The 27,866-nt window shown below is 35.2% G+C and overlaps 3 protein-coding genes across 3 annotated transcripts; all 3 read right to left on the reverse strand.

The window, feature by feature from the left end:
• Nucleotides 1-9,488: 9,488 nt before the first annotated feature.
• LOC110752349 (transcription factor MYB20) lies at nucleotides 9,489-11,715 on the reverse strand. The gene is made up of 3 exons (XM_021952981.2): nucleotides 11,355-11,715; nucleotides 10,749-10,878; nucleotides 9,489-10,315 (listed from the first exon to the last, which is right to left on the reverse strand). The coding sequence occupies exons 1-3, from the start codon at nucleotides 11,485-11,487 to the stop codon at nucleotides 9,766-9,768; spliced, it is 813 nt and encodes a 270-aa protein (XP_021808673.1). The 5' UTR covers nucleotides 11,488-11,715; the 3' UTR covers nucleotides 9,489-9,765.
• A 3,772-nt stretch (nucleotides 11,716-15,487) lies between these two features.
• On the reverse strand, nucleotides 15,488-21,381 carry ARLA1A (ADP-ribosylation factor-like A1A). Its single transcript, XM_021953035.2, has 6 exons — nucleotides 21,152-21,381; nucleotides 17,040-17,121; nucleotides 16,921-16,953; nucleotides 16,682-16,803; nucleotides 16,005-16,166; nucleotides 15,488-15,904 (listed from the first exon to the last, which is right to left on the reverse strand). Exons 1-6 carry the CDS (start codon nucleotides 21,187-21,189, stop codon nucleotides 15,787-15,789), a joined length of 555 nt encoding a protein of 184 aa, XP_021808727.1. The 5' UTR covers nucleotides 21,190-21,381; the 3' UTR covers nucleotides 15,488-15,786.
• A 2,323-nt stretch (nucleotides 21,382-23,704) lies between these two features.
• On the reverse strand, nucleotides 23,705-27,501 carry LOC110752361 (putative inactive receptor kinase At1g48480). Its single transcript, XM_021952995.2, has 2 exons — nucleotides 26,001-27,501; nucleotides 23,705-24,631 (listed from the first exon to the last, which is right to left on the reverse strand). Exons 1-2 carry the CDS (start codon nucleotides 27,274-27,276, stop codon nucleotides 23,970-23,972), a joined length of 1,938 nt encoding a protein of 645 aa, XP_021808687.1. The 5' UTR covers nucleotides 27,277-27,501; the 3' UTR covers nucleotides 23,705-23,969.
• Nucleotides 27,502-27,866: the final 365 nt, after the last annotated feature.

Consider the following 27,866-nt stretch of genomic DNA (forward strand, 5'->3'; position numbering starts at 1 on the left):
GGTCGCTGAGGAAATAGGATTTTATAGGAAAATTTGGAAAGCAAAAAGTTGCAAGAAATTGAGTATATTTTGGCAGAATTTCAAGACAGATTCTTGGTGTTCTTGTGCTTTTCTGTTTTTGATGTTCGTTTGTTCCGTTTGTTCTGTTTTGTTTCCTCTGTGCCCGTCGCCCTTTTGGGACTTTAGTTGGCGTTATGGGCTTTCTGACTTGTGCTGGTCCAGACCCACCTAGTCACACCTTGTTTTGTTTTTTCTTGTAATTGTTGTTGTGCCTACCATTGTTTGTTGTCACTGTTATGGTGTCTTTATCTCCGTATCCTCTTTCTCGTATGGCCTGGTCTTTATGCATTGAGGATATGGGCTTTGGCTCAATTTCATCTTCTCCTAGCTTATTTGACCATTCAATGGTATTCTCTCCTTGTAAGATTCAAATTCTTCGATGATTTTTCAATCTCATTTCTTGGATAAATCCGAGACAAAAATAGTTATAATACTTCTTTTTAAACAAATGATATTGAGGAAGGGAGGTTTTCTCGCATACATAGCCAATGTGCTATGAGAGTTCGAACTTAGCATCACTGATATGCAAGTCAACCCTTTTCACGGGCCTAGACCCTTTATAATACTAGTATGACGTTTTTTTTATTCTTACATGAGAGGAAGGAAGCACACTTAAATCGTGTACTAACAAAATAGACTATTTGGATCGTGAGACAATATTGTCAATTAGACCCTAATAATGTTATACTTTTCTCAAAACTAAGGCATATCCATGATTAGAATAATAAGTCCGGAAGGTCTCGGCCCAGATTAGAAGTTAGTTGTTTTAGCCTTTTGCCACCACGTGACCCAAAAAAAGAGAGGCATATCCTTGCCTCATTACATATAAAATTAGCTGAATAAAAAATCACAAATGAATATTCTCAATTTCACAAACAGCTAAAAGAAGTACATAATTTAGTAACTTTTACTTCAATACATAAATATTTATTTAAAGTAAGCAAACTTTTAATTAGACTTTCCAAGGATAAGCAAGATGAGCATCACCACCCACCAAGCCATGTTTTATTTCTGTTTTCGGAATTTGGAGTGGAGAGATTGGAAAAAAAGAAAGAAGAGAAAAGTGCTAAACAACTACAAACCAACACAACCTACTTAGCTTTATATCCTATCAAATCAAAAGAAAACACATCAAAGCTGATGTGTTTAACAAATACTTGATAGAGGTTGAGCACCGACAAATCTAATTGATAATCTCCAAGACTATGGAAATCCAGATCAAATGTGGAGGGATTGTGTGTCTCAATGTCACTGATCCAACTCTACATATGGAAGCAAATGATACATCATACATGGGTACCCTCCAAAACATTTTGTCTCCCCTCCCTTTCATATTCTAATAATCTTTTTCCACTTTTATTTGCACACATTTTTCTAATAATCAAAGGTCTCAAAATGTCACACCTTAGCACAAGTCCAGAACAATGTAGAAGCATATATATTTATTAGTGTGGTTGAACAAGATAAGGTTTTCATGATATTGGATGGGCCATTAGCATCAAGAGAATCAAATTAAAAATATAATTTTTTTTTGTTTTGTTTTGTTTTAAAAAAAAACCCATTGGATATATCAATGTCTATCATCATTATGAGAGAAAGTGGTAAATATAAAATAATTATGGAGAAAAAAGAAAAGATGCAATTGAAATAATTTTATGTGCGATTTCAGAATGCCTTGTAATGTTTTGTCTCCTCTCATTTTGTGATGTGGTGGCATCTGGCAAGCGAGCAGAGCTTAATACAAACACTTTCTCATCATCAAATGTAGTCCAGTTATCATTCCACTTTTTTTGGACCCAATAACAAAATTCAAACTCCACATCACCATAAAACCGTGTAGAGGGTATATAGACAGGCACGTACATGTACTAGCTAAGCAATTTGGACCTTAAGTCTATCGTCCATAAGGTGGTGTAGAAAGCCAGAAATGTCATCATTTTTATTTCCAACAAACAGGAAAGTGATGTGTCTAGGTAATGTATCCAAACTTTCCATCCAAAGTGCTTGAATGAAATCAATACAAAATGTTACGATTGTTTACCAACGTAAGGTGTTATGTCGTCAGGTTGTGAATCTCGATTATTAATCAAGTTAAGTTTCCATGAATTAATGTGTAATTTAGATATATATATATACATACAGAGAGCTTCCATTGAGGGATCCCTCAAATTAGCTTATTTGAGGGACATTTTTGTAAGGCCTACTCCGTATTGTATTTCACTAATCCAAATTGTCTATTTTGTAGATACTTATTCAAAAATCATTTCTATAAAAAATCACTTGAATCCGATATCATTTGACCACTCAATTGAATGATTGAAATTTTAGTACTTTCTTAAAGCACCGTGTTCATTGATTTTGTATGACACAATTGGATATTGAAACGGTTTACGATTTGCCTAATTTTTTTATAAGGATAATTTATGAATGTAGACTTAAAAAATAGATGGTTTGGATCGTTGAAAAAACATTCGTAGAGTACCCTAAAAAGTGTCCCTCAATATAAAAAAAAAAAGGACTGTATATACACACACACACGTAGTTCCGCCAATGTTGAAAATAAACATGCTAACTTAACATGCGTAGGCATTGCATCATCTCAAATTTCTTAGTGGTGGGTTGGTAAAATCATTCTAATTAGTGCAAAAGTAGGAGTAACATTAATATAGTCCTTTAGACCTTTTTCACTATATATGATGACAGAAGCATTGCGAAATTCTGGTCACTTGAGCATTGGCTGATAAGAATTCAAATTTGGTATGGATTATTGGTGATTTGAGAACATACTATAATAAGTTTGAAAAAGTTGTATTTCTATTGAATATGCACTCATTGGCGCATTGATTCATTTTCATTCATCAGATTAATGAAGACTAAATAAAGCTTGAGAGCAAGACAGAGGGACCCAAAATCCACTCATCTCAGACAGCAATGATTCCAGTACAGTCCATGAGCAACCGGCCTATGATTCTGTGACCGCCCCAGTGAGAAAAACAAACCCAAAAAATAAATAGTAAAGAAAACTCCCTTTACAAAAGTGATTGAGAAATGAACAGAAAAATAATAATAATAATAATAACATGCATAACAACTTCTTCATTTTCCTCTTCAATCTCGGAAAGAAAAAGAAAGAAAAAAGCATTATCTGGCAGCCCCTCTCTCTCTTGTTAAACAATGGTTTCCAAATTGGGTTCATCTTTTTCTGTGTTGCTGTCCTCCCAATCCATTCACTCCTCCACTACCTCTTTATTTTCTCGTTCTATTTTGGAGACAATCATTGTTTAAGGGGACATGCTCCATTCTTCTTGCATGTGCAATTTTTTATTATGCACTTTATACCTTTATCTTGTGTTTTTTTTTTCCTTAGTGATTCTATCTATCTATTTGTTTTCTTTTGTCTTTCTGTTTTTGGGAAGAAGAAAGGGAGAATTTAAAAAACAAAAACGAATAAATTAAGCTAGATGGAGATGGACATGAGTAGATTAGTTTGTTTATGCTATATATTATTATGTTCTGCACACACAATGCCTTTCGAATTTCTTATTAAACCTTAGCTACATTATAGTATTATACCTTTATCCACGACTCAAAAACCCGTGGGCTATCAAATGACCTGCCTGGTACATGAACTTGGAGTCAGGTTTACTTAATTTGATCCACGGATAAGTAACACATTTCAAATTGTGCTACGATTAAAGTCACAAATGAAATATGAGTTGAAATGAAAGTTGAGATAAGAAATGAAAACTCGATACGCATTTAAATTTCTTAACTTCGTATCAACTCTATTTTAATTTGGTGAATTCCGCAACAAATTAAATTTTAAGCATGCACTCGATAATAATTAAGGATGGATCGAATCACGAATAGGAACTAGTTATAATAAAATTTGTCCGACAAAAATCGTCATATCTATTGATATTCATATGAAACCTCCTAGCCAATTAACGATTAGGCATTTGAGTGATTGTGACGTGATTTGGTGAGCAGTACGCATTCCATTCCACTCACCACTGCGTTGACTGGAGTTTTGACTCAGCGGATGTTGATAGTGACACGTGGACTGAATTATACATTCATCACCATCCAAATCTCAAACATTGTCGTACCGCGTCCTTTTGTCCACGCATTTGGCAGCGAGTGGATAGAAAGGCTGGCGCAACCGCGTTTTGAAGCTTATTTGCTCAAAGTCAGAGCCGTATTATGACCGGGGAATTGCTGCCCCACGCGCTAGTTGAAACGCATGAAAGGGTGTGGCCCACGAACCCTTGTTGTCTAGCGAGAGCGCGAGAGGAAGTGACTTGTGGCGATTTGAGTCGCGCTGAAAAATTGGAAGGACACGTAAACTATTATGGACTGCTCCTGACCCAAAAAGAAGCCGTCATGTACTCGTCAGCATGATGTCAAATTTTGAACAATTTTAAGATTTATTAATTTACACGGAAATAAATTTTAAATCGATTTGTAAATTAATTTATTAATAGCATAGGATAGCATTTGCATTTTTCAGTGACCAACATAAAATTTTGTGTAAAATTCAATGACAAAAAATGTGTTTAACCCAACAACTTAACGAAAATTGTAAATTTTGAATAATACAACGACCAACTTGGTTAATTTTTTTTTCTCGATGACCAAATTGAAACTTTGTGTAAAATCTAGTGATCAAAAATATATTTAACCCTATATATATATATATATTCCTTATATTCAACTTTAAAAGGAAAAAAAACAAGTTGTTCATTCCTTATAAGGAATATTTGTCACTGTTTGAAAATAAAAAAACAAAAAAACAAAAAAGGGCACTGAGTTTGAATTTTGAATGTGAACGAGTATTTTGTGGAATCTATAACAAGTGATATGGTGATGATTGAGAATGTAGAATGCGCATGATGTTTCCGAAAGCTACAGTGCAGTGGTCCACTAGTACAATATATTCATGGGACCATTTGAGACTTCCAAGTGTGTTATGATAACTATTATTATTGGCCACTAATTTGTTGGATATGATTGGCTTGAGAAATGTCAATAACAAAACCCAATTGAGAGCCATTTTGTTGACAACTTCAAGTGATTGCAAAACAGAATTAATTTAGGATAAACACCATTCTTAGACTTCCCCAGTACGAAGAAATTATTAATGTTTCGTTTACATGAAGGGATTTGAACAAAATGATTTTATATTTGATACAAAATTAAGAAATAAGAATCACATTAGATTTTTTTAATACAAGCGATAGTCCAAATTACAGGAATAGAGAGATTTCTCTCACACACATTACCAAGGTGTAATGGGGTGGTTCGAATATGAGACCACTAGTCTGCAAGTTAATGACATTTTCACTAGGCTAGATTCAGCTGACGAGAATCACATTAGATTGAATGTATTTAAAATAACTAGATGTATGACATTTGAAATAAATTGGAAATAACAATATGCAAGGAATCATTTAAAATCCATTTGTGTCCTTTCTTCTTTTCTTGTCCAAATATTGACACACATAGGTTGTAATAATCTAAACAAATAATTTTTAATTATAATTTTTTTTCAATGTATACTTCAGTTAATTACAATCCTAAAAGTAATTTCATATATAATTGCATACTTTTTTTGGGGTAATTGTTATTGGCATTTTAAAAAGTCGGCATGTACTCATATATAAAAATACAAGGGAGAAACTAAGTTGAATGAGTAAACGATGACTTTTTTAAAATGTCAATAACAACCTTTAGAAAAAGTGTTCATGCTTATTTGGAACGGACTTACTGTTCTGTCCAATTGATCTACCCCAGATGTATGATGTATGATGTATGCATCTTAACTAAATTTATAAAAATAGATAATGGAGCCATGAACATTTTTCTGCTAGCAATTATGAAGCATAGACATCAAGAAACATAAAGAGTGTGAATGCACTAGGGCTTCAAGGGGTTGAAAGATTCACAACAAATTATGGCTATAGTCCGTAAGAGTCGCCAAAAGACTTTGGGATTTTCACACTACGTAGGAAAGAGGGTGATAAATTTTGAGTTTATTTCTACTTCCAGAACTCATCGTCTTTGAATGGATATATCCCAACATTAATGAATTATTTTCTACTATAGCTAAGCTTAATCAGCTCTATTTTTCAGAAAGCAATGGTGGCGTAAGTTTGGGCACTCATTCAAGAGTTGCTGGGCCTCAACATTGACTGAATAAGCATTCCAAACTCATGATAGATGTCATGCTCTACATTTACGCACTACATGCAATTTTTCTTCCTACAATCCACTTGTATACTTGAGATTCACATCATACATATCGTATTATAATTATCATACGTATCGTAAACGTATGCTGTTTTTTTTTTACACATATAAAACTTCACTTGCAAAGTTTCTGCAAAATAACTTTGACCAATCGACCGGCATCGTGTTCTTGTACATATATATATATATATATATATATATATATATATATATATATAATCGTATAAAAGTGAGAAGGTATTCAAATCCCTTTTGGATAAATTTGCCCTAATTCAAAATACGTTAATTTTGAAATAAGTTTTCCATTTTCATCTCTCTTACTTCATCTTCGTACCCTTTGTCACTGTCCCCATTTATAAATATCGTAAGGAATAAATAGACCTCTCTAAAAATATTATTGTTTTATATTTATAAAAATGAAAACCATGCCTAACATTTCTGAATGTTTACAAATATTTCTTGTCGTTCACGCGGATAGACAGCTGGTTATTAGCTTTCGTCAAGGGTTTAGGTTGCAATCCAGATGGTATAGCAATTTATTTTATGTCTTTATCTCTTAGTGTTTATAATTATTTTTCTCAGGCTGAATTTTTCATGGTAAAATAAAATCAAATTGGTTTTAATAAAGTCAATGACATGGAACAGGAAATCTTCTTCGAAGAAGAAGCTACCGTACAATGACAAAGACCTATTCACATTACTTATTGGGTTAATTTTGACTAGGTGTACGGATGTTTATTTTTGTGAGAGCACTTTCTTATCTTCTCCGGGGTGATTAATGAATCTTTACAATACACATGTCGTAATCGAAAACTATATTTATTTTATAAATTACGGTTTAAAGATTATCATAACTAGTGATTCACACGGTGTACGGTTGGACTATTATTTCTTGAATGTTACTCTCGTAGCCTACGGTTCTAACTTTCACGAGACAAAAACAATGATTTGTACCGAGATTGCCAAGTAAAGACATTGAATACAAGGTTGTTGCAACTTGCATGAATAAACCTACACACAAGAAATACAAATTTTATTTGGTTGAAACTGCATATTCAAGCATCAAACATGGCCTTGAATATAGAGGAAAACGTAGGTTTTCTTTCTGGTTGAGCTGTAGTTTAAGATTGTGTAACAGAAGTTGACACATATATATCAAACTCAACTGCCTTGATTGACCAAGGCGAAAACAACTGTTGCTTAGAGTTTCTATCTGAATTTCCAATAATGATTAAGTGCTTGTCATTACTTGGTTTTAATTAATCATAGGTTTAAAAATTAATAATAGGTTGACAAGCAACCCATCTCAAAGGAGTTGACATTGGGTGAGGCCACTTCTACAAGGAATCTTCCATTTGCATGCATGCCAGGTTGGCTTTTAAATCCTTGAACACGCTATTAAGCGTTCTAGAAACAATTTTCTCATTAGTTTTTCATCATGTTGCAAAACATAATTAAAAAAAGGGTTACCTTCTTTGATTTGGGATTTGGACTGCTTGTTTTACTCTCTCAACGTTTAATCTCAACTCTTTTTTTTAAGGGTAATGATTTCCCCACTCCCTTTTTATCCACTTACACTCCTTTTTTAGTTATAAAATGGAGTGTAAGTGGATAAAAATGGAGTGGGGAAATCACCACTCTTTTTTAATCACAAATCCAAGCATTATCGAGTTTTAAGACAAAAAATTCCAAGTGCTATATATTTTATTTTATTTGACTATTAAATCCTAAATCTCAAAGATAATTTAGATTTGGTATATATATGGTGGTCAGCGAGGTCTAGTATAGTGGGAAAAGAGCCTTGATTTGCATATTAGAGATCTCAAATTCGAATCCCCATAACATCTTGGTTGTGCGTGTGAAAAACCTCAATCCTCTGTAGTTTAGTATACATATACACTTTCACCAAATGAGAACTGAAAAATAGTTAGTTTAAGCTCTTACTCTCATATATAAGCTAAGCTAATCGAAAGAGTCGCCTACAGTTGAAAGAAATGACAAAGAAGAACAAACAAAATCAGCTCAATTATTTTATAACTTTAAAGGTACATTTTTGCTCCCCCACTTGCTCCTGGTTCGTGGAATTTAATTTTCAAATAAATTAATCTCCTTCAAACAGAAAGGGTTTAAAAGAATAAAAAAAGAAAAATACCAGCACGTATAACCTAATGTTTGACTACATACTAGTATATAAATTTCATGAACTATAGTCTATAAATAAGAAACGAACTTGCTTTTTTCTTCTTCCCATGATAATATAAGTTAATGAATATACTAAACAAATAATTTTTTTAACTATATTAATTAGTTAAGTATCAACTGTCCTTTAAGTGGTAATTTAGATCTCATATTCGACTCGCATATATATAATATAAATTTATACTGAGTTCGATACCTAATGCATTAAGCAAATTTGTGGCGAGAATAATACAAAAAATAGCTTTGTAAGTGTATTAAGCAATCAAGTTACTATTGTCATATGATGTTGATCCTCATATGTGATAATTTAACATACATTATTTTATTCGACAATAATTTGTTTAGGAATTGTATATCATATATCATATGAAATGCTAATATTACCCGCGGGTTTGAACAACAATGAAAAGAAGCAATGATAGAGAGGGACAATCAGTTTGGTTTCTTTCTTTATCTTGTTTCTCTCTTCAACCTAGGAATTTGGAAACTTGAAGCAAGTTTGGTGCGATTTGTGGACCAGCCTATAAGGCAAACATATAGGGGTTAACTCTGTGGCCTGACTACACGTGTTTAGTGCTTCACCAACTGTGAGCAGCCTGCTGAGTGCATAATTCGTATGGATCAATGGAAATATAGCGCCACGAGGTTTAATTTAATGAAAAATGGTATTGACTTGATGATCACTGGTTCCGTAGAATGTTGGCGTTGTGTGAACGAAAACTCCCCTCTCCTTCTTAATTTTGACAAAAATGAAAATTGAATATCATCATCACTGTGATCAATACAATTGAACAATAAATAAGAAGGCAAGAAAAAGGTGACGCAACTTAAATAACATGATAATGAAATGTAACCAATCGGGTTCTTGAAAAGGTTTACTGAATTAATCCTTCAAGACAAAGGATAAGGAAACATGATGAGAAAGAGAAAACAGGAGCCTACAATAATACATTGAAATAACAATCAATCAAACCAAATGCTTCCATGAACACACAAAAACCTTATTTTAATTTATTTTATTTCACTTTCTAAAGAGTAAAAAATGATTTACATACTTTTTTGTTTTCTTACAAGAACATTAGAATCTGGGGTTTGCCTTTTGCTCACTCCACTCCAATGTCACATCTAAAGGAAATTGTGATTTTTTCAAAGATGTGGTTTTCTCTATTCTCTTATAATTTATTTTCTACTCTTTAAAAAACAAAAGTAACAAGCAAATTACAAATAATCCAAGTGGAAATTTGTTAATTCTCCTTTTCACAAAATCCCATATGCCCAAGATTCTTGACCCCAACTGCTGAAGTCATCATCCCACAAGCCAATGCTGTCATTGTTGTTGCTGTAATCACAAAGCCACTCAAACTCTGGGAGATGCAGGTCTTCAAGAAAGTTGGATGCTGAATTTGAAGATGATGAAGATGAAGAGGTTGATGAAGAAGAGGAAGGAGCACAAGGGACTAGAATCTCATGGGGCTCAATCAATGGAACTTCATCTGTGCAGAACCCATCAATCAAGAGCTCCATTTTATCCAACTCATCACCTCCTCCTTCCTCTTCTATGGCTTGAGCAGCAGGGGTGTTTTGCTCAACTTCAAATGTGTCATTAGCTGGACAAGATTTTTGTGCTTCTTCTTGTTGGTTTTGACTTTGTTCTTGTTGGCTTTGATCATTGACATCATTAGCAATTGGTTTGTGGGTGAGAGGATCAATTCCCATTTTCTTCAACTTCTTCTTGATGTGGGTGTTCCAATGATTTTTTATCTCATTGTCTGTTCTTCCAGGGAGATGAGAGGCAATCTTAGACCATCTGAGAAAATACACAATATTTGACTTGAGCACACAAGAAAGAAAATGCAGAAGAAAACAAATTAAATAATTTGCTTTAAGTCTTTTTAGCATCATCAAAAGATTATTTGACTTTATGGCCATAAGAAAGGTCCAATAATACAAAATATACAGAAGGACAAGACTGCATATTTCAGCACTGTTGAATTCAAGCTTACATAGTAATTAACATGCTGTTTTTTTTTTTTTTTTTTTAAATCTCAAGTCAAAAGAACAAAAAAATAAAATTCATGTTGGACTGGGTGTAAAATCCTCAGACATCTCATTTCCCAGAAATTGTATAATCTGGTCTTCTATCATTATTTACTAAAATGACAAAGAGTTCCTTAATTATAATTAATCTGTAATTTCAGAAATGGCAGAAATATTTGAACTTGCTATAAAAAAAAATAAACCTGTTGCCAAGTTGAGCATGAAGATCAATGACCATTTTCTCTTCAATTTCTGATAAAAGACCTCTCTTCAAGTCTGGCCTAAGATAGTTAGTCCATCTCAGCCTGCAACTTTTTCCACACCTTAACAATCCTGCAATTTACACCAACCCACCATAGCTATAATCAGTGAGCTGATAATTCATTGAAAATATTGGGGCATTCAAATTCCAATAAGTTTCCACTTTAATATTGATAATCATGAGAATCAGGCCTCTTAAACTGTTAGCTCATTTCCCTTAATTTCCCAGAACAAAAACAAAGGAGCAAACAGAAAACAAAAAACAAATAGAAAACTTCAGAGCCACCTTATTTGGTTTTTCTGTGAGAGGAACAAAGATGAAGAGATGAAATGATGAATTAGAATAAACCCAATTTCTGAACACAAAAGAGAAACTTGTAAAAGTTTTGAAATTCAAAAACATTAACAGAAAACACTCTCCCCTGAAGGAAAGAAACAGAATGAATAACAGAGCATTCAAATTTGCACAACATCTCTTTTTCTTTCTCTGTCTCTCTCTAGAATGCAGTGACAAAAAAGAAGTATAAATATGATAATGGATATGAGACCTGCAAGCTTAGGAACAGCTCTCCAGCAGCATTGGCCATTGGTGAGGATGAAGTTAATGAGCTTCTTGTCCTCTTCAGCTGTCCATGGCCCCTTCTTCAACCCAACTTTGTCACAGCATGGTTGCCTTCCCATTTTTATTAATCCTCCCCAAAATCAAACACAACCCACAAAATCTATAAGACCAATTAGCTATAATTTGTATATAGTAGCTGCTCAATATATATTCAGGTCTTCAACTTAGCAGTCTTAGCTTAGCTAGGCCTAGGCCAAGGTAGGCAGATATGTAAAATAAGGCACAGACTGATTCTGAGATGTGCAGATGACAAGCTTAGACTCATACCACCACCCACCTATATATAGTATGTATTCACCCACATAACTCTTAAAGATATAATAATATAATAAGCCAAGCAACACCCAAGGCCAAGAAGACTTTCCTACTATGGACTTTGGCTTGGCTTAGCTGGTTCAAGTATTTGATTTATTTCTTTTTTTGTCCTCTCTCTCATTTAACAATTGGTGTTAATGAAATTTAAATTCATGACCTCCTTTAATAGAAATTTATCTGAGAGTCTGTTTGCGAGTGTTTATGTAAGAAGCACTTATATTCATAAGCATTTTTATTGAAAGCAGTTTTGTTAGAAGTACAATAAAATTTTCATTGAAAATGCACGTATTTTTAAGCTTTTTTTTTTTTTTTTTAAAGAAACACCTACATCTTTTTAAAAAGTATTGAAAAATGTTATCACAACCGATAAGTGTTTTAAAATATTCTGTCAAAAATTGTTAGAAGTGTAATTCATTATTATTAGTCCATTTAAAAACTTTATTAAACAAACATTGGATGTCACTATGCTAAACGTTTATGACATTTTATTTGTTTCGTTTACTTCAATTATTATTTTTTTAATCTTTCAGAATTTAATTTAATTTCTATTTTTGGTGGTGCTAGTCAGTTTTTTCTCCGACTTTTGGGTATACACGTGTTGATCTGCTGGGGGTAACGCGTAACACACGTGCGGGCGTCTTGATCAGATAGCTCCACCTCATCAACCTTCTTTGCTTGCGTTTGAAGCGTGAGACTTCCATTGGAGATAAAACGACACCGCCCCAAATCTTCATGAGGACATTTTGGAACCCTAATTATAAATAAATGCTTTTTGTACGTCTGTCATCCCCAATTTTACATTTACACTACTGCCTCTTTAATTAGTCGTATGTACAAAGCAAAAAGGTCCCATCCAATTTCTCGTAATTATGTTTCATAAATAAAATTAAAAAAAAGGTTTCTCTTAATTATGTCCCAATTAAATTAAATATAGACATTAATGTATAAAAAAAAAAAAAACAAAGAGAAATGAGACTTCCCTATTTGCTCATCATTATCGCAGACAAGATAAAAGCTATGATCATTAAATAAATAGATTAATTAATTAATTTAACTGAAGTAATGATTAGTTTTCGTATTAATATATATAGTTTAGTTAATTAATTATATATAAAGTAATATGATTATCCATTAATATCCGTATATACTTTGTAGTGTATTTGTTCTTTTCAAAAGCACTATACATTTTGTTATACGCCATGTATGGTCCTACACACTTTAGTTTTAAGCAAAATTTTCCATCTCTTACTCATAAAACCTCTTCCCATAAAGGGAAAGAGTTATTAGTAAAGGAAGGAAAGGGTTAGTGTTTGCCTCTTCCCATTGCTGGTATTTTGATCCTCTGCTGAAAATAATGTTGCACCAGACTTCGCAAAAGAAAGCCGGCCAATACCCACTGAATTTAGCATTGTATATGGCTTTTACTGCAGTTGTTTTGAAGAGCACTAATGCCAAACATGCGGCAAGAGTTTTTCTTTTTCTTTTTCTTTTTTTAATTATATATTTTATCAGAAACATAATGAACTTGCATTGCTAAAGTATGGCCTCGTTAAATCATTGCATTCACGCAAACAAATTACAAAACCTACCACTCTTCCCTATCTTTATATAGTAAAGTCACTAACCAGCCGACATGGTGATCCAAAACTTCTAAGCGATAGAGCTATGAATTCTTGATATTTAGGAATAACGAAAGAGAGGAAATTTAAGACAATTGGAGAAACAAAAGAAAGAAGCTAAGAAACTGCTTTGAGTTCTCATTGTTCTATTTCCTTGAATAACTTCAGTTTATATACAACTTACAAGTCCATCTTCCTAAAATAGCTAAACAAAAATAGCAAACGAATTTAAACCACAAAGAATTTATGACTTAGAATTCTAAATGAGTTATAACTACTTGTTTTTAAGAAAAATTAGGTATTAGTCATATAATAGTTTAGCAATAAGTATATCCTAAAAGACTAATTTTGCTTTTGGATTTGGTGAATGTGTTTTAAATTTTGTTTTGGAAAAACTCAATCATAGCCACACTTTGCAAAAGAAAGCGAACCAATACCACCGAATTAGCAATGTATATGGCTTTTACTGCAGCTCTTTTAAAGAACAACAGACGCAAACAAATTACAGAACACACATACTCCTCGTCTTTATCTAGTAAAGTCAATCCACTGTTCGGAGCATGATTATCCCATGTTGGGTCTTGTCTAGGTTGGAAGCACCCCTCCACGAAGGTAATAACAATGTTAAACAGTTAGAATCAATATTCCAAATGTCGAAAAGATATTACATTGATGAAGGCAGTTTGGGTGAATTTAGGGGGTTCACATAGGCCAAACCAAAACAAACTAATTGTGGTTTGGTTTGGTTATGTTCAGTTCTATATATTTTTGAATTGGTTTGGTTTAGTTGGTTTGAATCGTTTTAACGATTTTTGCCCACTCATATTATATAGTATATATATAATATGGATACATTTATTTACTTCTAATTTGTGTAATTGTTGATTTATAAATTACTTGTTTGATTGAAATCTAAGCAAGGAATATGTGCCGGTCAACGAGAGTGACAAAAGTAACACTGTCGATCGATAGACAAGAGAGCTAGGATGAAAAGTCGAACATTTGCATCTAGATGTAAGACAAATTGTATGTCATGTAGACTTGAGCTGTATGTAAGTTCGTTTTTCAAAGAAATCGGACAATACATGCTAAATGCTTGAAGTTGAAACCCAATAATTTTCCGAAAAAATGTATGTGAATATCTGGTTTTGGTCAAAGTATGTGAATGCGCATCCTTTATTTTGTCTTCAATCCGAACCTTCTCAATGCAAGTCAAGTCTTTATCCGTTCAACTTGCATATATTCCAAAGTAACTTTAATTTCTTACTTGACAGTGAGAAGGTCTTATCTGCGTCTCAATTACCTTCTACTATTACCCACAAAATTCTCGCGTTCACTTTATTTTCTTGGAATTTCAGTTTCACTTGGACTTTCCACTTGCCACTTCCTGAAAAGCCAGTCCAAGTCTTTACACAAAGGTCTTTGCGTTTTCACTTCTAGATGAGGAATCATACACTGGCTAGATGATGCTTCACATTGGCAAAGACAAAAGGATGTTTGTTTACTTAATAACACTTCTCTTCTCTCTTCAAGTGTTTTTTATTTTTTCCCTTTGAGAATTCCATTGAAACGAATTGTGTTCTAGAATTTCTGAGGTCATCCAAACGTGTGGATGTTTCAATGGGCGGACAATGATTTGAATTTCCTATTCATTATGATAGAGACCAGAATTAGGAAGCAAATAATTGATTTGATACCTAATCACATATACACATACAAGTTCAAAGATGTTCGATGATGTCTTTGTGGTGTGCAAAGGTTTTTTTAATGCAAAGATGACGGATTATAATAAACCTAGTCACGGTCGAAACACCTCGATCGTCACCTTTAATATTATTCAGCTTGACTACTCATTTTCAACTTATGTAATTAATCATAAACAGTGCAAGCAGGTGCTATTGTAGTGTCCATTTTCTTTTACAAATGGAAATATTCAGATTTCAACTAGGTTCATTCCAATACGAATCAAACATGCGTCTCAATCTGGTTGGTTATTTTTGTCTCCATTTCCCATCCTCTAAACACAACGAGAAGAAAATGGCCCTTCTAGTGTTTGGGAATTGGATTAGCTCCCAAAGTCTCCTACGAAAAAGCTTTCACGGGGTGTCCGGGTACACCACAAAACTTCGGCACAATAAACAATTATAAGTCACAATATATTTATCTCCACAAAAATGGTGCTTCTAATTTAGGATCCTTCATTTGAAAATCGAAATCATTTCAAACGAACAAACGCTATTTATAACAACCAAAGCATGACAGACTTGCCGGCTATATAAGTACTGTACAGATCATTCTATTTGGCGAATAGCGAAATCCTACTATAGTTACAGAGTCTCAACAGTGGTTGTTTTCATCAATTCACCTTTTCAGCTTGTGTCGAACTTGTTTGATCAAACACTCTGTAATTGATCGATTCATGGATCAGGTTGCTGTTTTGGAGTGTTTGATAAGCCAATCAATGACAACATCTATATTTATGGAATCCTTGCATGAGATCATATAGCAGCAGACCTCCTTGTCCGTAATTGAATCAAGGCCTCTGAAAACACCAAATGGAACACATCAAGATTTCTAGGAGTAGAAATAATCAACAGAGAATGATGATTGAAGTAACAACTTATATCACATTCTGCACTCACAGTTGATCAACCAATGCTTGCTTGGAAAGAGCCTCAGACTTGTCGATTTTGTTGCCAAGAACAAGTAAAGGAATCCCACTTAAGGAAGGTTTCATTAAGAGGTCATGTAGCTCACTTCGAGATATTGGAACACTGTCTCTGTCAGCAGCATCAACTACATACCTGTGACAACATCCAGTATGAAGGAAGAATTAGAAAGGAACCAGATTGATAGACAGCTCAGCTAACAGGCGGGGAATGAATGCCAAGACCTCTAAATTAAATAAATATAAAATGTATGCATATTGATAAACAAATGTGGAGAGTCTTGAAATAGCTGTCTGATGAAGGATAAGAGAATTGATTCATGCCGGCTAAGAGAACACTAAGGAAGGATAGACAGCCGACTTTATACAATAATGGATTTAAATATCAAAGCAAGTCTTTTTTTCATAAGCATGATTGACAGTTAAATTTTTCAACGTTTCTTAGGAGAACAAAAATGTCAAAAATATAGAAAGCGTCCAAAAGTGAGGATTAATTTTCAGGATCAAAATATACTGTTCCTGCACACATGCAGGTATTCACTGGTTTCCTCAAAAGCCAGAAGCATCTGAAAAGAAATTGACAGCAAAAGATAGAGATGAAATTTTAAAAGGAGAAAACTTAATAGAATACAGAGTGACCGAAGGAATTACACAATTACAGAGACACCACGACAGTAACGCTCCCACATTGTACGGAACCTCCGTTGCCCTCCAAGGTCCCAAACCTTAATTGTCACGTTTCCCTTGGTTACTTTTCGCATGTTGAATCCAACCTGGTTTTCATATTAGGAAACAATTCCTCTTAAAATACTAGAAACATATATTTTTCACACCACCCAAAAAAATGTGATAAACCTAATTCCACAATTTGTTCAAGAAAAGATGCTTACAGTTGGAATCATGTCCTCACTGTAGCCACCTGTCTGGTAATGAAATCATAGAATGATTAATGTGAAGGGGTAGCAACTATACATACTAGAAGGGATGTGCAAAGTTTGTGTTCACTCACAGCAATGGCATTTAAAAGAGATGTCTTTCCTGCATTCTGAAGCCCTACTAGTGAAAGTTCCATTTCCTGTTTAAAGAATAAGCTGAAATGTAGGCACAGAGTAGGATGACACAAAGTTAGCAGACCGATCATAGAGAAATCTAGAGACCTTCCATTTGCAACAGTGTCATAATAAAAGAAAGGATAATGCAAATAGGACTCCCTGCCCAAGAAAATGGACTCTCCACCTATTTCATTGTGTGCTCAAGAATTAAGAAAATGTGAAGATGTGGAAGCCAATAGTTATAACACCTTACAGCTATTATGGTTCAAACGCGCAAGTATTGTACAAAATTACTGCAAATTATGCTTCAACCAAAGAATGTGCAATTTGGACAGGGATTAACAGAAGTCATCATATGCAGTATCCAAGAGGAATATCTTTTAGGCAAAATTGTTCTGTAAAGAGTACAAATTTCAGCACTACAAATCCTTTTTTCTTTTCCTTTTCAAAGCTTCACACTGATAGTGTTCCTGAAACTTTATGTTGAAGTATCTAACAAATATATGTATCAGACAAAATTTCACCCATCTGCCATCAATTTAGTAAAACAATTCCTGAACAAACCAGTTGGGAAGCAAATAAAAAAATTAAAGTGTGTATACATGTATGGCATCATTTTCAGATATACAGACAGACAACCCGGGAACCAGTATTTTCAAAATTTTGGTCAGTCATCCCATTCGTGTTAATATGAATCAAAGATGCAAGGAATAGCCAATAATGGAAATAAGAGAACTGCACTCAATCTAGTGTAAAGTTTGGATCCACTTGTATAAGAACATGATCACTGTGAAGTCCAGCTTTTACAAGCGTAAACAATGCATCAGTAAACTTGACCCATCTCGTATCAAATAGTATTACCAGACATGTAACAGTTTTTCCAGGTGTAAACAGATTCTAATGGCTCAAAGGTGGAGACCGTACTATCCTTGTTCTCTGTATCGTTTAAGATCAGGTACAGCTTAAGATAGGAAGATATGCCTCTGTACTGGAGCTGAGACTGTTCAAACTGAAATAATAGGGGATTTGCAGACAGAGTAGTCAGGACGGTTTAGTAGGAACTAAAGACTTCAGAGACCAAGATAATTTAGACATATCATAGAACTGATATGGGTTAAGAGGTTGGTGTACAAAGGGCTGGCAAGATGGAATGGAATTGTCACTCCATTCTGCATCAAAGTTGTGATCTAGGCTGGGACCCATCTGGGGCTTGTAGGGACTTCCCATCTGGTTTGCTATTCATACTTTGCTCATGTTTCTAGGACCTAAGGACTTATTTCGCTAAACACAATTCAACTACAGTTGCTGCCTCTTCCAAGAAAAAGAGCATAATACAAAACTGAGTGTTGATATCAAGAAATATCATAAGACAGAAGATCAGTTGAAGTTGCTACACATCGATTGACCGAGATCTGTCAGCTTTGAATCCATTCAACTGGTTTATCAAATGAAACAAGACAGGATGTTTTCACAAAAGTCTCAATCAAACGAGAGGCAAGCCTGATCTACTGACAACTACATCAGGATTCTTATGAATTTGAGATTTTAGGATTTTAAGTTATTCAAAATTCTCAAACATGCATGTTTTACTTTTCTAGGGATAGCCTGATCATGTGAATACAAGTTTCAAATTTTTTGTATGAAATTTTGAACTTGGGCTTTAAAGTCTTTATAGTTCTCTCATTAAGGTTGTTTTTTTGGGGTAAAATCCATTAGCATTGGAACTTCAATTTTCAATTCAACTGTTTAGTGCTCGCTTGCTTTTCAGAAAACTCAAGATCTCCTTTGTGTGCATGGTCATGCTTTACTCAGTTTTCACCATAAATCTCATTAATTTACACATATTTTAGTGAAATCTTCATAGTTTGGAAGCAAGAAAACGAGGCTTGTACAAGGGTCCGACCGGTCAGTAGGTTTTGGGCGACTGTAGCCGCTCACTGAGACTGCAGGATTCGGAGTCGAAGCAGAGCGACCGGTCAGAATGTGTCGCACAGCAAGTGACCAGTCAGTCTAGCTAGCCGGCCAGTTGGCTCTCAGGTTTCCTGTTTTAACTCGGGTTGTCTTTTACATATTTTTTTAGGGTTTTAGTTTCCTACTTCGGGTCTAATTGTAAGCTGAGCCCTATGTGATACAAATAAAACTTTAGGGGGTTGGGAAACATAATGAGAGATACAAGAGAGGCACCAAAGGATTTGAGCAAGGGTGAGAGAGAAATTAAGACCTAGGGTTAATGAAGGGCTAAGGGGGTTCTTCTTGTAAGCAAAGTTGCTCCTTTCTTGACTAGTGAAATTTCTCGGGGTGATTACCGAGGACATAGGCAGAAATCGCCAAACCTCGTTTCTCAGGGTACAATTTCTAGTGGAATTTTTTTTTCGTTGTGTGTTTTTTATCCTTTTTTTTACTGGTTCTGTGTGTGCTTATCATAGTTCATTGATAACAAGATCTTGGCACGTTTGTACAAGAATTCCCACACTTATACCTTTCTTCACTTGGTTGTGTGCCCCTGCAATATGAACCCTTGCCTTGGCAAGGGCACGGCAGTCATCATGCCTTGGCATGGGCACTGCAGCCATCTTGCCTTGGCCTTGGCACCAACTCCAGGGTTGTAACACTTATCAACTACACTTGGACTTTCGATTTTTGCATTTTGAATAAAGTTTGTGTTTATTATCAGGAAAAGAAAGTGCCTATCCATGATGACATGTGGAGCAAATATAACCAAACACACAAAACAAAGAGATGCATGGTTCACATCCCTTTAAGGATATGAAAAGAACTGACAAACAGATTACTATAGTGTTTCTTGAACCTAATTAGATCAAACTCACAGGAAGCTCAAAAATTCATTCATGACCATGAAGCTTAATGCCATATGATGAAGTATCTAACTATTAACTAAAAGGAAGAAAAATCATTGACAGAATACAAGGAGTGGAATGAGTAATGTGAATTAACAAGGGGTTCACATCCACTGTCAACATTAGATCTGCCGTACAACAATGGGATTGTAGTCATTTCTCTCAACTTAACCCCCTAAAACAGAGAAATCGAACGTTTCCAAATTGCAATATCCCTGCATAATGCAGGCATCAAAAAACTAGCGCAGAACTTCCAAATCATACTAACATAAACTATAGTTGGCTATTCCAACAAACAATGTACTATTTCGACCAAAAAAAAAACAAACAATGTACTTACCCTTTCAATTTCATAGATTATAATAGACTAGAAAAGAGAAAAACTATTTAAAAAAACGAAGAGGAAATGCACAAAGATGGTTTCTAATACTTCACTCATGGTAAGAGTTGCCTACACCGAATATTTACTCAAAGGCCAATTTCCCATAACCCCTTCCAGTTAAAGAGACAACACAAAATATAAAGAATTCAACCTTCTTCTTGTTGTTTTCTCATATGGAGGGAATAGTAAAATGAAAATCTTAATAGTATGAACATGGTAGCTTTGCCTCTAATAAGGGCTGTCTAACAATTGTATGGGTTCTAGTCTCAGAAGATTGAAACTCACTTTCATAATTGTTATCATCATGGTCATAACAATTAAGACAACCTCAAGCAGAATAGCCACATAGTTACAATTTTGATAGGACCGATAAATTCAAATTCATAAAATTTTGTCAGTCCACATATTTTTTAAGCCGGAAGTCAGAAAATCATGTTATGCAACTAATCTACTTGTATAAACAAATGAAATTACCGATCCTTTTTAAGTTATCTAAAAGCAACAGGATAACGCTGGAAACCATTTGAATCATAAAGCCTAAAGAAACTTCATTTGAGAATGATATAAAACCATAGAGTTCTCAATTGAACAAAGCTCGGTGTGATTACAGATTCCACAAATCCCATCAAATAATGCAATTACTTTTCGTTTTGATCTTCATAATTGATTATTAGCAACATAGGAGGAAGTAATTAAATTAATCAACTTTCGCACCTCAAATCTTTATAATACCAAGTTGAACACAGCAATCAGTAAACCGGAAAAATAAACCCTTCCACAGAAACTCAAATCCAAAGAAAGAAAAATGAAAAAGAGCAAGACGGGTTACCTCCGGAGCCAAGTGAGGAAGGAATCCAACAAACCCATTGTCAAGGAAATGAGTTTGGGTCTCAGTGTGAGTGGTTCTGAGATGATAATGAATCGAAAGCCTGAGAATTTCTTCAAAGAAACCAACGGAAAACTGAGGAAAAGAAGCAAAAACAAAATAACGAAACTTCACGGACTGGTGATGCTTTTATCAACGTCTGTGGGTTTTTTTGGCTTCCTCTGGTGATGACCGCTGTCTTTTTCTTTTTTTCCTTTTTAACTCCTTTTGTTTTTATTTTTCCTTTTCCTTTTTTTAAGGTATGGGTGAGCATGGGTTGGGTTGGGTCGGTTTTAGTCTTAATCTATAACCCAACCCGATATACAGTGCTTTATGATTTCTTCAACCTAAGACCTGCTCATTATTAGGCAAATCCAACCCAATTCAAACTTTTTTGTGATTGAGCTGGGCAGTTTAGTCGAATTAACTCAAAATTAAGCCTTCTTTAAAGTTTCAGTTCAAATTCGTTACTCAACCCGTTCAACCCAATCCACTATAATCAAGTTGAACGGTTCAATTGGGTTGACTCGAAATTGTGCCCACCTCTATTGAAACAGTAAGTTTTTTTTTTTTTTTTTTTGTACTTTTAAAAATATTTTAAAGGTTTATTACGAGTTGCTAGCCTATTTTCTGATTTCAAGTTTTTTGTCCCAAAATTTATGTTGTATTCTTCTTCAAATGTCTCAAGACAATTTAACAATGTCTCTTCTAAGCTTTCTATGTCGCGGTATACAATATATTGGCACTATTACGAATTGGCCAACATATTTTAAGCATTAGGTTCCCAACATTGATGAAAACAGAGGTAAATTCAAAATTGATTCTTCAAATTCGATCAATATCATTCCCATCATGTTGCTCTACACATCAATATCATCCCCGACGTCAATTCTATTCAACTTTTCGTTAAAACTAATGGCGTGTTTATTTACTTGGAATTGAGGAAGTCATGAATCATGGAATTTTACATTCAGAAAAAGAATGAATGGGTATGTGATGAACTATTTCCCCCTAATCAATCTAATTCCTTATTTTTTAGAAATCAATTTACGAATTTTAATGTGTAACTCACATAATTCTTTATTCCGTATGTGTTAGTAAGCATAAGGGAAGTCGAGAGTTAGAATAATTTCAACACTCATGTGTTCGTAAACATAGGAAAATTCATAAATTAGAATAATTCCAATACCAATTCTATAGAAGTAAACATGCCATAAGAATGATTTTAACTAAAAATTGGATGCAGTTGTCATCGAGGATGACATTGAAGCGCAGAGCTATTGGATGGGGACACCATTAATCAAATTTGAAGAATGGAGACTAAAATTATGAGGGTTTAGGGTTTGATGGACATTGAATTATGTGAGATTATAAATAGGATATTGTTATGTGTCTAGTGAAAGGATGAAAAATATCAAAATGTAAAATATCAAAATGTACGTGACCAGTTTTTTTATTTTATTTATTTATTTTATAAATACAAGTAATAGTCTAAACTACAAGAGGGAGGAGGTTTCTCACACACACTACCAATGTATCATGGGAGTTCGAATATGAGACCACTAGTCTACAACTCAAAACCTCTTTTTAACTGAGTTAGACCCTGTTGGCGTACATGACGAGTTTAAGATAAGGAATATGAGACGGATCTCTTTTTGTCCAACAAGGCTTGTTATACGAATCACCTTTTTTTTTTTTGGGTGAAAATTATACGAATCACCTTTGAGTTCAAGCCAAGTTAGCTTGAGTAGCCCCCAAGGCAAGGCATGGGAGAGGAGCCTTAGTTCGAATCTCCTAAAGACTTACCTATTTCAGACCAAATCCACTTGGATTTGGAGAAGGATTTATGAGCCACTGCGGCTAAGAAGGTCTCTATGCCTTTTACGATCGGCAACCGTTGTCTCAAGACAGCCATATAAACAATAACTATATAATTTCTTAATAATCTTCTGTGATGGTTTTATGTTAGCTTTGTGGTTATGTCGTATAATTTTGGAGTTTTTTGTGTTCCACAGCTGTCCCCCAAGGTCAGTGACCATAGAAGAAGAGGTTCCATAACTGTCATGAGAGCCCTAGGCTTTTTGTTTCTTATTTTTCAGCAAATTTATACCCAAAAATAAGAAGCTAAATTGTATTCAAAATTTATTTACGAAAATAAAAAATAAGACTGGTGGATAGGAATAAGGTCACTCTTTACTTACATTGATGTTGAAGTTTAAAATGGCCTATATTATTACATTCATTGGAAGTGTAATGAATGATACCAAGCTAAAGCAACCATGGGAGCCCAGAGAATCAATTGACCCAAGTACACAATAAAACTACATGATAAGATTATTCTCCAAGTAGAGAGATATGCTTGACTTGGCTGAAACAAAAGAACAAATAAATGGCAAATACTCAACTCAAAATGCAGAAAGTAACTCAAGCATTTCAAATCATACAGAAAAGTTGCACCCAGTTCAAAGCTATGAGGGACAGAGGATGAGAGTGAGCATCTCACCAAGGGCAAACTCAGAATTCGCAATTCGGGCAACCATGTTATAAATAATAATACAGATATCCCCCTCCACATACAGCATAAACAGTAATACAGGGGCTAATTAAAGAAGATTGCTATTAAGAAAATAGGTATGAACATGAAAACCAAAAGAGAAAAATACATGATCCTGCCGGTAATTTTTCTTTCACGAGAAACTCAAGAATAAACAAATAATGAAAGCACTAAATTATCCCTGACCAGAAGGGCAATGCAGGAAGAATGTTGATCTTTGTTCAATCCTTATGGACGTATATGAGAGTCAGCTGAGAAATACTGCTGAGAAAGCCCATCATCCACATCACGAGATATATCAGGATTTGCATCTTGTCCATGCTTTAAGCTGGCACTATAAAGCTCCTCAATTCGGCTAGTTACCTCGCCCATTAAAGGGCGATTCTCAGGGTACTGAACGGTACATTCAAGTGCAATCTGTAAAAGTTGAACCATATCCTCCTCAACATTCTGGTACCTGAGAAGCTCGAGGTCAAACACCTCAACAGTCCACTCCTCTTGGACGACAGAGTGAACCCATCTTGGAAGGTCTACTCCTTCCTCATTCATGATAGCTTGGGTTGGAGCCTTTCCTGTAAGCAGCTCCAAAAGCAATACACCAAAGCTGTAAACATCTGCTTTTTGGGTTACTTTGCTAGCATCGGTGAGTTCTGGAGCACGATAACCAGAAATGCGGTTGGGAGTAGAGGTTGGGCTTGCAAGATGAGCAAGGCAAAAATCAGAGACACATGCTTCAAAGGATCTAGTGAGAAGAATGTTTGAAGATTTAATGTTTCCATGTGAGATCGTAGGACCATGAGAATGTAGGTATGTAATTGCACGAGCAGCTCCAACAGCAATGCCAGACCTTGTTTCCCAATTCAATGGAGTCCTTCCAGCGCCTCTGTTTCCTGTAGGGGAAAAGTAAAGAAATGAAATGATAAACAAGAAAACAATTTTCAGCATCATTGCTTTTGTCCCTCTTTCAATGAGTCTCGGAGTTTACATTATTGAAGAACAATGCAACTCTTCGTGGCCTTTTCAGTGCTAAATTTTTTTATTATTATCAAAATCTGTAAATTACTGAGCAGATATATTGGTGTTCTGTAACAGCATAGATATCATGCAAAATTAAAAAAAAAGGAAAAATAAGAAGAATATATTGTTTGCATGAGAAACAAAATCCAATTATTTATGTAGAAATCCACCCTTTGTTGACTGTCAAAAGCTTCATGATTTCCACAAATTCAAATATTATACTAAACATTGGAGTTAAGAGAACCAAGATGTCATCAACAGAATAACAATAATAATAATAATATACAACAGTAACAATAGTAGTAGCAATAGTAATGATAATAAGTTAATAACAAAAGGTGCCAAAAAACAGAACTGAACTGATATATCAGTTGTTTCTTACCAGAAACATAATCCAAGAACCCCAAGAGCTACATTCAGTCACATATAGAAAGAAAATTCTTTCCAAACAATTTTTTCATGCAGCAACAATTGTCCATGAGACAAAGTGGAGAATGGGCACCACTAGACCAAAATGAAATTTCTTGCTTTCAGGAAAAGGCAACAGAAGACAAAACAAAAATATATTTCTAATCATTGATAAATTCAACGTGGTTCAACAGAAAGAAAGAACACTTCATCAAAACTTATTAAATTAAAAGAAAAACATGCAAAATTCTTCTACACAAAAACTCAGCAGCTAACAGCATGCCTTGCATCTGTTTTATGAAAGTGCTGCTGGGATTTGGGACAAAGAGCAACTCTCCACGGCAATATTGGGCATGAAACCAGGGACCAGAACACATTGTTTCTTACCCCTATGTAGCTTATCAACTTGCTTAGAAACTCAATATTATGCTTCTTTGTTGTAATAAAATGGCTAAGACAGGTTGAAAACCCTAGTTGTCTATTACTTCAGTCCATTCTGTTATTTCACTATATGGAACGATTTGCTTTCACCCAAACAGGATCATGATCAGAGTTTCCAGGTAACTAGAAATTATTTTACAGTCTACTGGGCTTCTGAGGATTCCTCTCTGTTTGGTGTAAATGTATGGCAAGCCTAAATTAGTAAAAGGGTAATTGCAGACACGCACGTCAAAAATTGGGCAACAAAAATACAAAAGTTGATTTATGGAATACCTAAAGTAGCAATTCAATGGAGATATACAATCAGAACAAAGTTGGATGAAATGAAACACTAAAATGATGATAACAATAAATCATAATGCATCAAATGGAACCCGAGAAAGAAATGCTCACCATGCAAAAGAGCAGATAAGCTTCCCATAGGCATGTAATCATACACAAGAAGCTTCTCATCCCTGCTGTAATAGTAAGCCCTCAGTGGGACCAAATTCACATGATCCATTCCCCCAATTTCTTCAATCTTTTCCCTAAATACATTCTCCGGTACAGTCACCTCCTTCAACCTCTTCACTGCCATGGACACCCCCAACTCCAAAGCCGCCTTATAGGTAGTCCCGAAAGTCCCCTTCCCAAGCACCTCGGCCGATGCCCTCAACAAATCCTCCAAATCAAACACCTTCACTGCATCCCCGAAAAACACCAAACTCTTACTCCCACCACCACTCTTCACATTCCCTTTGGACGCAGCCGAGAAATCAGTACTCAAACTCTCACTATCCACCCCTGTCTTTCCACTGGCGGTTTCAACTTCCCGAACCTTCGCTGGAGCAACATACTCTGTACCCTCTTCACCATTTTTATTTCTCTTACACAAAAAGATCACAATGGCAATAATAACGAAGAGACCAAAAATACAACCAATCACAATCCCTGCAATTGCTCCACCAGACAACTTGTGCTTCTTCCCAGTATTCTCTGTCCCATTACAGGCCTTCAATGGCTTCCCACAAAGCGAATTTCCCACGAAACCGCTTCCGGGCAAATCCAAAAACTTTGAAGGGATCGACCCGTTTAACTGGTTAAACGAAACATTGAATTGTCCAAGGGCCAAACCCAGTTCAGGAATTGACCCAGTAAGCTGATTCTCTTCCAAATGCAGAGTTACCAAACTCGTCAACTTATTAAACCCCGACGAAATTTCCCCAGAGAAATTATTTTTAGCAAGGTTCAATCTCATAAGGCTTTGCATATTGAACAAAAATTCTGGAATCGGACCCGAGAATGAGTTACCTTGCAAGTAGAGATTTTTGAGGTTGACGAGGTTGACGAGATCATTTGGGACTTGGCCTGAAAGCGCGTTTAGGCGTAGAGAGAGGGTCGAAAGTTGGGTCAGGTTGCCGAGACCCGGAGGGAGTCGCCCAACGAGTGCCCGACCCGGAAGCCTCAACTCAGTGACTCGGCCTGACTCACATGTAACGCCACGCCATGATGAACATGGGTTGGTCTCCGTTACGTTCCACTCCATTGTACGGCCTTTAACGGCTGTTCTGAGAGCCAACAAGGCCTCTCTATCTGCAGCCAGATCAGAACTCTCAATCAGGCAAAGGCCAAGACTATATATCAGCAACAAAGTGGTGAAAACCATGTTGCGCTGCTTTGGGGACTTCATTTTTCAACTCCAATGGTGAAAAACAGAGCTGGGTTTTGTTCTTTGGGGATGGCTACGAAATGGGTTTCATCCCTTTTTGAGTTCGAATTCGAATTTGGTTGGATGGAGAGAAAGTGAGAGAAAATGAGGGAAAGTGAGAGAAAAGTTAATATGGGAAGGGGGGGAGGTTGAGAACTTGAGAGGACTGAAGTAGTTGCGTTTGTATTAAAAGCACCGGAAATCCAGAAATGGCGTTTAAAAGGCCATTGGCTGAGTTGTCATATAAAGAGGGGGTGATACAGTACAGGCAGGTGTAAATGAGAATAATGCAGCCACTTGACTTTCTCAACATAGAAAAATGTGGTTGAAGTTTTGAGTTTTTTTTTGACTTTGAGGAGACTAGGGGGCAATCAAAGGAAGCTTCAAAAATGGGGACCATGAACCTTAGATCAGTCCAAAGGGATTTTGAACCTTTCTTGGAGCTCCAAGGCGGACGCGATTATGATCTTACCTTTCTCAATAAGAAATTAGTACGGGCAATTAGGGATTGCATTAAGATATTTTTCTAGTAGGTTCTTATTAATTGCTTGGCCATCTATAGTAAAATAATA

Source organism: Prunus avium, chromosome 3 (assembly GCF_965620075.1).
Source record: "Prunus avium chromosome 3, drPruAviu1.hap1.1, whole genome shotgun sequence".
Taxonomy (NCBI): domain Eukaryota; kingdom Viridiplantae; phylum Streptophyta; class Magnoliopsida; order Rosales; family Rosaceae; genus Prunus; species Prunus avium.

Coding starts and splice junctions, on each gene's coding strand:
- LOC110752349 (XM_021952981.2), bottom strand. CDS start 11,487: ATGGGAAGGCAACCATGCTGTGACAAAGTTGGGTTGAAGAAGGGGCCA. Junction 10,879..11,354: donor AGCTGTTCCTAAGCTTGCAG/GTCTCATATCCA, acceptor TGTAAATTGCAG/GATTGTTAAGGTGTGGAAAA. Junction 10,316..10,748: donor CATGCTCAACTTGGCAACAG/GTTTATTTTTTT, acceptor GTATTTTCTCAG/ATGGTCTAAGATTGCCTCTC.
- ARLA1A (XM_021953035.2), bottom strand. CDS start 21,189: ATGGGTTTGTTGGATTCCTTCCTCACTTGGCTCCGGAG. Junction 16,954..17,039: donor CTCTTTTAAATGCCATTGCT/GTGAGTGAACAC, acceptor TTTCATTACCAG/ACAGGTGGCTACAGTGAGGA. Junction 15,905..16,004: donor CAAGCATTGGTTGATCAACT/GTGAGTGCAGAA, acceptor TGGTGTTTTCAG/AGGCCTTGATTCAATTACGG.
- LOC110752361 (XM_021952995.2), bottom strand. CDS start 27,276: ATGAAGTCCCCAAAGCAGCGCAACATGGTTTTCACCACTTTGTTGCTG. Junction 24,632..26,000: donor CTTATCTGCTCTTTTGCATG/GTGAGCATTTCT, acceptor TTTCCCCTACAG/GAAACAGAGGCGCTGGAAGG.